The sequence below is a fragment of the Engystomops pustulosus genome, chromosome 4, assembly GCF_040894005.1.
Source record: "Engystomops pustulosus chromosome 4, aEngPut4.maternal, whole genome shotgun sequence".
NCBI lineage: Eukaryota > Metazoa > Chordata > Amphibia > Anura > Leptodactylidae > Engystomops > Engystomops pustulosus.
In genome coordinates, this window is record NC_092414.1 from 205,108,352 (window position 1) to 205,118,101 (window position 9,750).

General features: G+C 47.8%; 2 protein-coding genes across 6 annotated transcripts in view; one reads left to right on the top strand and one right to left on the bottom strand.

Annotated features, from left to right (window-relative positions):
• KLF1 (KLF transcription factor 1) overlaps nucleotides 1-125 on the bottom strand; it is a 33,142-nt gene extending 33,017 nt beyond the window's left edge. Inside the window, exon 1 of the mRNA XM_072149575.1 lies at nucleotides 91-125. Within this exon, the coding sequence (XP_072005676.1) occupies nucleotides 91-96 (6 nt within the window). The 5' untranslated portion in view covers nucleotides 97-125. The remainder of the gene's footprint in view (nucleotides 1-90) is intronic.
• On the top strand, nucleotides 122-9,383 carry GCDH (glutaryl-CoA dehydrogenase). 5 transcript variants are annotated; one of them, XM_072149566.1, is made up of 12 exons: nucleotides 122-270; nucleotides 2,507-2,613; nucleotides 3,225-3,260; nucleotides 3,916-4,056; nucleotides 4,137-4,199; nucleotides 4,272-4,442; nucleotides 6,351-6,480; nucleotides 6,553-6,769; nucleotides 6,841-6,944; nucleotides 8,472-8,597; nucleotides 8,708-8,868; nucleotides 8,959-9,383. In XM_072149566.1, exons 2-12 carry the CDS (start codon nucleotides 2,514-2,516, stop codon nucleotides 9,030-9,032), a joined length of 1,323 nt encoding a protein of 440 aa, XP_072005667.1. In that variant the 5' UTR covers nucleotides 122-270; nucleotides 2,507-2,513; the 3' UTR covers nucleotides 9,033-9,383. The 5 variants fall into 5 exon arrangements, with proteins under 5 accessions (XP_072005667.1, XP_072005670.1, XP_072005669.1 ...); XM_072149568.1 differs by lacking the exon at nucleotides 122-270 and adding an exon at nucleotides 304-323; XM_072149567.1 differs by lacking the exon at nucleotides 122-270 and adding an exon at nucleotides 2,236-2,320.
• Nucleotides 9,384-9,750: the final 367 nt, after the last annotated feature.

The window sequence follows — 9,750 nt, forward strand, 5'->3', positions numbered from 1 at the left end:
TTGGTTGCGATTCAACGTTATTGATTGGTCCTCGCTGACTTCTTTTGTAGCTTTGGACATATCTACCACGTTATTGAGTATAATAATAACCTTCATGTTACGTCCCGCTATCTCCCAGCCCGTGTTCTGTACTCGCCACACTCAACATGGCGTCTTCCTCCTGACAGTGACGTCATTATCCGGCGACGATGCACCTCTGTCCGCCTGGCGGCGCTACTGAGCTGTCAATTTCATAACCAGCCACAGGAACAGTGAAAGCAGCGGAGGACGGTGAGGGTCGTAGTCTGTGTGTTACTGTATGATATAGTGTGTGCCCGGCCCTGGTATGTGACTTTGTATGCCTGTATACAGCTGCTGTAGAACCACTAGTCCCAGCATGGCCTCCAGAAACGTCTTGGACGTGTCCACTCGGCACCCAAGACTTACTGATTATTCTAGACACCCCTTATGTCATCTTCTGACAGGTGTGTAACTACTACTCTCAGCAGGCGTAGAGCCTTGCCCTTTAAGGATTAGATAATGACCCCCATGTGGCGCCTCAGCTCTGCTCCAAAGGTCGGGAGAAAGATTGCAAGATTTTAATTTGGGTCAAAATGTTAAGTAAACAACATTGGGGTAATGATTATATAGTGAGCGGTGTAAGCCGCTTATGTGTCTGCTGGGAATTGTAGTTCTACACTGGCTACATTACATATGGGAAGTTGTGGTGAGAGTTGTAGTGACTATCAGTACGTCTTTATGCTGTGGTACTACAACCCAAAGCGTGCCCTGCCGTATTTGAGACAATAACCCCCTTCATGCCCTGAGCTGTGTAACACTACAACCCCCAGCATGCTGTGACCTATGTGGCACTACAACCCCCAGCATGCCGTGACACTGTCCTGCCTTGCGTAACACTACAACCCCCAGCATTTTCTGCCTTGTGTGACACTACAACCCCCAGCATTTTCTGCCTTGTGTGACACTACAACCCCCAGCATGTCCTGCCTTGTGTGACACTACAACCCCCAGCATGTCCTGCCTTGTGTGACACTACAACCCCCAGCATGTCCTGCCTTGTGTGACACTACAACCCCCAGCATGTCCTGCCTTGTGTGACACTACAACCCCCAGCATGTCCTGCCTTGTGTGACACTACAACCCCCAGCATGTCCTGCCTTGTGTGACACTACAACCCCCAGCATGTCCTGCCTTGTGTGACACTACAACCCCCAGCATGTCCTGCCTTGTGTGACACTACAACCCCCAGCATGTCCTGCCTTGTGTGACACTACAACCCCCAGCATGTCCTGCCTTGTGTGACACTACAACCCCCAGCATGTCCTGCCTTGTGTGACACTACAACCCCCAGCATGTCCTGCCTTGTGTGACACTACAACCCCCAGCATGTCCTGCCTTGTGTGACACTACAACCCCCAGCATGTCCTGCCTTGTGTGACACTACAACCCCCAGCATGTCCTGCCTTGTGTGACACTACAACCCCCAGCATGTCCTGCCTTGTGTGACACTACAACCCCCAGCATGTCCTGCCTTGTGTGACACTACAACCCCCAGCATGTCCTGCCTTGTGTTACACTACAACCCCTAGCATGCCCTGACCTATGTGACACTACAACTCTCAGCATGTCCTGCCTTATGTGACACTACAACTCTCAGCATGTCCTGCCTTATGTGACACTACAACCCCCAGCATGCCCTGCCTTATGTAACACTACAACCCCCAGCATTTCTTGCCTGGTGTGACACTACAACACCCAGCATGTCCTGCCTTTTGTGACACTACAAACCCCAGCATATCCTGCCTTGTGTGACACTACAACCCCCAGCATGTTCTGCCTTTTGTGACACTACAACCCCCAGCATATCCTGCCTTGTGTAACACTACAACCCCCCAGCATGTCCTGCCCTATGTGACACTACAACTTCGAGCATTCCCTAACCTATGTGACACTACAACCCCCAGCAGACCCTGCCTTATGTAACACTACAACCCCCAGCATGCCCTGCCTTACGTAACACTACAACTCCCAACATGTCCTGACCTATGACACACTACAACTTCCAGCATGCCCTGACCTATGACACTCTACAACTCCCAGCATGCCCTGACCTATGTGATACAGACATGCGGAGGCTTCAGCTGTTCTAAGTCGGGACGACTCCTCCTCTCATCTGATTGGCTAGACCAGGGGGTAAGGCTCGGGAGGAGGCATCTGATTGGAGGAGGCTCCTGTCACTTTTTGCTTACAGGGACATGTGATAGTAGTGATGACGCTCACAGGGAAGAGGCACCTTATCAGGACGTATTTACACACTCAGGTTTATTCGTGCACTTTTTGGCTATGATATAGTAGAGGGGGCGATCCTGATTTTAACTTCAAAACTCTGAAAGTTTGCATGCTCCCTGTGCCCGTGTGGGGTTAGAGGTCATATCCCCCTTTCCCCTAAGGTGCAGATACAAGTGATAATTACTTGGATTGTGATGATTTTGTCCATTATTTGCAGGGTCGTCATGTCGCTGTCCGCCACCCCCCTGCGCCTCTTCAGAGCTGCAACACGTGGCCTCAGCATCAGCACAGCGCGGGCGCAGGGCACCGCAGCCAAGCACATAGGTAACGCCTGTCATCCAGAATCACATTTGTGTCAAGTTTTCCTTCCATCCTTCTCACAGCTGAGGGTCCGGTACACTTGTCTAAAGTCGATTAGATCCTCTGTGATGTAAACACAACAGCAGCACAATTCTCCGTTTTGTTACAATGTGTCGGCGCTGATACATTGTACCATTCTGCTTTCCATCTCATTCGCCTTAACGTGGGGTGGATAGCTAGACTGGATACAATTGTAACAGAGCCTCAGCTGTGACAAAACATTAGTTCAGGATGGATTTGTCGTTCCTGGGTGTAATGAATGTGGTGAGTGTAGTTTATATATGCATTAGGGATACATCCTTGCGGCAGTTTTATAGGGTCCATGATTGGAGCATGGGGTCTGGTAGGGGCGCTATGTTCTACCTCTTCTGCTGGGTCCACACCTGCCTCATACCTTCAGAACTCCATATCAGGCTATCCTCAGCTTCCAGGGGCATACAGCTCACATGGCTGCAGTGCACGTCCCTTCCACATGGTGGCAGTAGAGTCCTGCATAGTCCTCAGCACTCCAGTACTGCCCTCATTATTACTACTTATTACTGTGACTTCACCTGAGGTTCTGTTCCTTCTTACAGACCCCAAGGCACAGAATGAACAGAAGTCCACAAAATGTAAGTGATGGTGTAACCTTTGGTACCAGAGCGAGAGGATGCAGAACCTTTCTTCATGTTACCTCTGCCCCTGTATGATCCCATGGGGAGAATCCCTCAAACTTTTCTTCATTCGTTTTTCTTTCTTTCTTCCGATTATTGTCATTTCTTCTCCAGCACATCCTCCCAGGTGGAAGAAATAGAAACTTTTCTTCTATTCAGGTTTCCAAAACTCATCAGTTTTAAAGGGAACCTGTCAGCAGATGTTACCCCATTACACTACCTTGAGCTTTATAGAATTCCCTCTTGTATGTGAAAAGTTACCTGTTTACCTTATCATATGCCAATGAGCAGAGAAGAGTCATATTTCTGGAAATCTGGAGGCGCACATGCCCCGGTTTTATAGTGATCATGCTTCTGGGGTCATATTAACCCCTTCACAGCTGCCATACAGCTGTATACGTCCTATTTGCAGATGCCCCGTGCAGACCGGTGGCACACTGTTACAGATCCTCAGCAAAATCACCATCTACTGCATTACATTTGTATTGTAATATATGGTAGGAACGATCAGACCCCCTATGGTTAAAGTACCCTAGTGGGTCTACAGTATAAAAAAACCCTTAAAATTGAGCCTTATTTGGCTACCTATGACCCTCGTGTGTTGGTCCTGCAGCGCGGGTGCAGTTTGATTGGCGCGATGCCCTCTCCCTGGACTCCCGGCTGACAGAGGACGAGGTCATGATACGGGACAGTTTCCGGTCTTACTGTCAGGAGCGTCTTATGCCACGGATCCTGATGGCAAACCGTCAGGAAGGTAAAAACCATAGTAACTGATCCGCCAGCCCTTCTAGTGACATCTCCTTCCCCTGACTGCACCTCCCTTCTTGTTTGTAGTGTTTGACAGAGAGATTATATCTGAGATGGGAGAACTGGGTGTCCTGGGATCCACCATTAAAGGTAAGTGATCACACGTCTAATCTCTATATTGAGAATGTTCTTGGCCTTGACCACTGCTACATGTTTCCTCAGGGTATGGCTGTGCCGGGACGTCGTATGTGGCCTACGGGCTACTAGCCAGAGAAGTGGAGAGGGTGGACAGCAGCTACCGCTCAGTCATGAGTGTTCAGTCCTCGCTGGTCATGCATCCAATCTACGCCTACGGGACAGAGGAACAGAAGCAGAAATATCTGCCCAGATTAGGTAATGGCCGCCCTGCATCACAGCCTACAGTGAGATTGTTCACTGCAAGTATAGTCATAGATTAGTATGTCACCATGTAGTAGTAGTGCCTGTACTGTAGATGTGTGTCACCATGTAGTAGTAGTGCCTGTACTGTAGATGTGTGTCACCATGTAGTAGTAGTGCCTGTACTGTAGATGAATGTCACCATGTAGTAGTAGTGCCTGTACTGTAGATGAATGTCACCATGTAGTAGTAGTGCCTGTACTGTAGATGAATGTCACCATGTAGTAGTAGTGCCTGTACTGTAGATGAATGTCACCATGTAGTAGTAGTGCCTGTACTTTAGATGAATGTCACCATGTAGTAGTAGTGCCTGTACTGTAGATAAATGTCACCATGTAGTAGTGCCTGTACTGTAGATAAATGTCACCATGTAGTAGTAGTGCCTGTACTGTAGATGGATGTCACCATGTAGTAGTAGTGCCTGTACTGTAGATGGATGTCACCATGTAGTAGTAGTGCCTGTACTGTAGATGGATGTCACCATGTAGTAGTAGTGCCTGTACTGTAGATGATATAACAGTGTAATAGTAGTGCCTGTGCTGTAGATGGTATCGCAGTGTAGTAGTAGTGCCTGTGCTGTAGATGGTATCACAGTGTAGTAGTAGTGCCTGTGCTGTAGATGGATATAACAGTGTAGTAGTAGTGCCTGTGCTGTAGATGGATATAACAGTGTAGTAGTAGTGCCTGTGCTGTAGATGGATATCACAGTGTAGTACTAGTGCCTGTGCTGTAGATGGATGTCACAGTGTAGTACTAGTGCCTGTGCTGTAGATGGATGTCACAGTGTAGTACTAGTGCCTGTGCTGTAGATGGATGTCACAGTGTAGTAGTAGTGCCTGTGCTGTAGATGGATGTCACAGTGTAGTAGTAGTGCCTGTGCTGTAGATGGATGTCACAGTGTAGTAGTAGTGCCTGTGCTGTAGATGGATGTCACAGTGTAGTAGTAGTGCCTGTGCTGTAGATGGATATAACAGTGTAGTAGTAGTGCCTGTGCTGTAGATGGATATAACAGTGTAGTAGTAGTGCCTGTGCTGTAGATGGATATAACAGTGTAGTAGTAGTGCCTGTGCTGTAGATGGATATAACAGTGTAGTAGTAGTGCCTGTGCTGTAGATGGATATAACAGTGTAGTAGTAGTGCCTGTGCTGTAGATGGATATAACAGTGTAGTAGTAGTGCCTGTGCTGTAGATAGATATAACAGTGTAGTAGTAGTGCCTGTGCTGTAGATGGATGTCATAGTGTAGCAGTACTACCTGTGCTGTAGATGAATGTCATAGTGTAGCAGTACTACCTGTGCTGTAGATGAATGTCATAGTGTAGTAGTAATGCCTGTGCTGTAGATGGATATAACAGTGTAGTAGTAGTGCTTGTGCTGTAGATGGATATAACGGTGTAGTAGTAGTGCCTGTGCTGTAGATGGATATAACGGTGTAGTAGTAGTGCCTGTGCTGTAGATGGATATAACGGTGTAGTAGTAGTGCCTGTGCTGTAGATGGATATAACGGTGTAGTAGTAGTGCCTGTGCTGTAGATGGATATAACGGTGTAGTAGTAGTGCCTGTGCTGTAGATGGATATAACGGTGTAGTAGTAGTGCCTGTGCTGTAGATGGATGTCATGGTGTAGTAGTGCCTGTGCTATAGATGGATGTCATAGTGTAGCAGTACTACCTGTGCTGTAGATGGATATAACAGTGTAGTAGTAGTGCCTGTGCTGTAGATGGATATAACAGTGTAGTAGTAGTGCCTGTGCTGTAGACAGATATCGCAGTGTAGTAGTAGTGCCTGTGCTGTAGATGGATATAACAGTGTAGTAGTAGTGCCTGTGCTGTAGATGGATACATGACGTGACATTATCATTGCAGCGAGCGGAGAGCTCCTGGGATGTTTTGGTCTCACAGAACCAAACCACGGCAGTGACCCAGCTGGGATGGAGACCAGAGCTCGCTACAACCCGACTAGCAAAACCTACACACTGAATGGATCCAAGACCTGGTAAGGTCCTGCTGCCCCCCTGTGTGTCACCAGTAATATCCCAGTAGTGATCCCTGACCTCTGTATCCGTAGGATCACCAACTCTCCCATCGCTGACCTCTGTGTGGTGTGGGCCGTGTGTGAGGACGGCAGAGTCCGAGGCTTCATCATAGAGAGGGGCACCAAAGGGCTGTCCACCCCCAAAATAGAGGGCAAGTTCTCCCTACGGGCATCCGCCACCGGGATGATCTTAATGGAAGATGTTGAGATTCCGGAGGAAAACCTCCTGCCCAAAGTGTCCGGGATGGGGGTGAGAGTGCGCTGTGTAACCTCTCTGTGCACCTCATTGTATCGCTCTGTGTAATACTCTGTTGTTTACAGGGGCCCTTTGGTTGTCTGAACAATGCCCGCTACGGGATCGCCTGGGGGGCACTGGGCGCGGCAGAGTTCTGCTTCCATGCGGCGCGGCAGTACACACTGGATAGGTAAGTCCTGTACTGCAGCCATATATAGTCTCTACATGTTACACGTACAGCGGCTACGGAAAGTATCCAGCCCAGGATATCTCTGTACTTGGCGGTAATCATCTCTCCTTCCATTACAACCAGTGGTCCTGTCCCTGCCCCCATAGCCTGCCCCCTATGTGTCACTGCTGGGATTGTATTTGGCAGGTAATGAGCAGCGTCAGGTTTTCTCTTAACACCAGAAAGTTCAATCCACGTCTCATCAGAGCAGAGAATCTTCTTCCTCATGGTCTGGGATCCCTCATGTGTTTTGCACTCTATGCGGCTTTCATATGTCTTGTACTGAGGAGAAGCTTCCAGACTCTGCCATAAAGCCCCAACTGCTGGAGGCTGCAGTGATAGGTGACTCCCATCTCCCTCCTGCATCTCTGGAGCTCAGCCACAGGGATCTTGGAGATCTTCTTTATCTCTCACCAAAGCTCTTTTCACACAATTTCCTAGTTTTACTGGGCAGCCAGGTCGAGGAAGAGTTGTGGTTGACCCAAACTTCACCCATTTAAGAATTATGGAGGCCACTGTGCTCTTACGAACCTTGAGTGCTGCAGACGTTCTTTTGTAACCTTGACCAGATCTGTGTCTTGCCACAATTCTGTCTCTGAGCTCCTTGGGCAGTTCCTTAGACCTCATGATTCACACTGTGAGCTGTGAGGTCTTATGTAGACAGGTGTGAGCCTTTCCTAATCAAGTCCAATCAGTATAATTAAACACAACTGGACTCAGATGAAGGAGTAGAACCATCTCAAGGAGGATCAGAAGGAAATGGACAGCATGTGAGTTAAATATGAGAGTCACAGCAAAGGGCCTGAATACTTATGACCAAGTGACATTTCAGTTTTTCATGTTTGAAGGAATTCACCAGTATGAAAAATACTCACTGCTCCTCTTCAGCTTGATCCCAGCACTTGTCTTCGCTGGTTTTGACACGCCAGGATCACCTAGAAAAGAGACTTCTAAAAAGCAGGTTGGAGCGCATGGACCAGATGTCTGGTGCTCTGGGCTGCTAATTATGCACACCCCCTGTGTGACATCATCTCCCCTCCCAGCATGGGAGAGGGAGGTACAGGAGGTGTGCATAATTAGCAGCCCGCAGCACCGGACATCTCGTCCACACGTTCCAACCTGCTCTTTAGAAGTCTCTTTTCTAGATGATCCCGGCGTGTCAAGACTAGAGAAAACAAGGGCTCGGATTAAGAGGAGTGGAGGTGAGTATTTTTAGTGATATTTTTTTTACTTTTTCATACTGGTTGATTTCCTTTTATAAATTAGCTAAATTATCTTTATTTGGTTTTTTTTTCTGTGAAGACGGGGGAAGAATTTACATTAATGTGCAAAAAAAAAAATAACTCTTTTGATCTCAGCATTTGGCTGCAATGAGTGAAGAATTTAAAAAGGTCTGAATACTTTCAGTACCCTCTGTATGTTACTAGTGGTGATGTGACCAGTGTGGCACATGGGACCCCCCATGCCAACCTTCTTTTTGCCTTACAGGGTCCAGTTTGGTGTGCCCCTTGCCAGGAACCAGCTGATACAGAAGAAGCTGGCGGATATGCTGACAGAGATCACCATCGGACTGCAGGCTTGTCTGCAACTTGGGCGTCTAAAGGATGAGGACAAGTAGGTGCCGGATTTGTGGATCGGTACATTTTGGCCACAAATTTATGGAAACCCCTGGAAATGTCAGTGATTCCTTCTATGTGTAGTAGTAACTCATCTTCTCCTTGTAGAGCGACTCCAGAAATGATCTCTCTGCTGAAGAGGAATTCATGTGGGAAGGCTCTGGACATCGCCCGCCAGGCCCGGGATATGCTGGGAGGGAATGGGATTTCGGATGAGTACCACATCATCAGACACGTCATGAATCTGGAGGCAGTGAACACGTATGAGGGTATGTATGTAGCGTGACATCTGCACACAGGGGAGGCCTGTATAGTTGGTCGGGCATTGAGCTGATATTGAATATTCCTCTCCTGTGCAGGCACTCACGATGTCCACGCCTTGATCCTGGGACGAGCCATCACAGGACTTCAGGCCTTCACTGTAAACAAGTAAATGTGTCCTGGATATCCCTGGGGTAGAGGTCGCAGGACATGCTCCGTGTCACACAAGCTATTCAGTATATAAATCTGTGTCCTGCTGCTGCTGCTATAGGTTTGTACATGTGTGAAAATATGGAGACGGACCATCTGCGGTCACTCTTATTATACGACTCCTTCAGCTACCGTCCACACTGGCGTCAGCTCTGAGATGACGGTAACATCCTGCAGATCCCGGTCTTACAGACTATTCATAATCTTACAGATTTTAAAAGTGGCAATGTAGTGGACGGTGCGAGATGTCCGAAAAATTCTCACGGTTCAAATAAAAATCTTTAGTTTTGAAATAAAAGCTGATTTTTTTTTTTTTGTTGTATTTGTTAATGCGAGACCCAAAAGGGTGTTTGGTGACCATAGGTTGATGCTGACCTAAAACTAACTAGCTAACTTGCACTGGTTTAAAGGGACCACTGGGACCACCAGCAATGTGCAGAATAGGGGGACAAACAGCCCCTGTGAATGGAGTACTTCAGGCCTTGTCCACAGTGCACATAAAGCAATATTTACAATGCAGATTTAATGTTAACACAATAAAAACACAACGTGTGGGCGTGCGCAGGGTGTGCACGACTGCCGCTCTATTCACTCCTATGTGGCTGTACAGGGGTGACATCTGACTGCCTCATTAAGCTGCGTTCACACGTTGCGTTTACATTGTGTTAACATTTCATGTG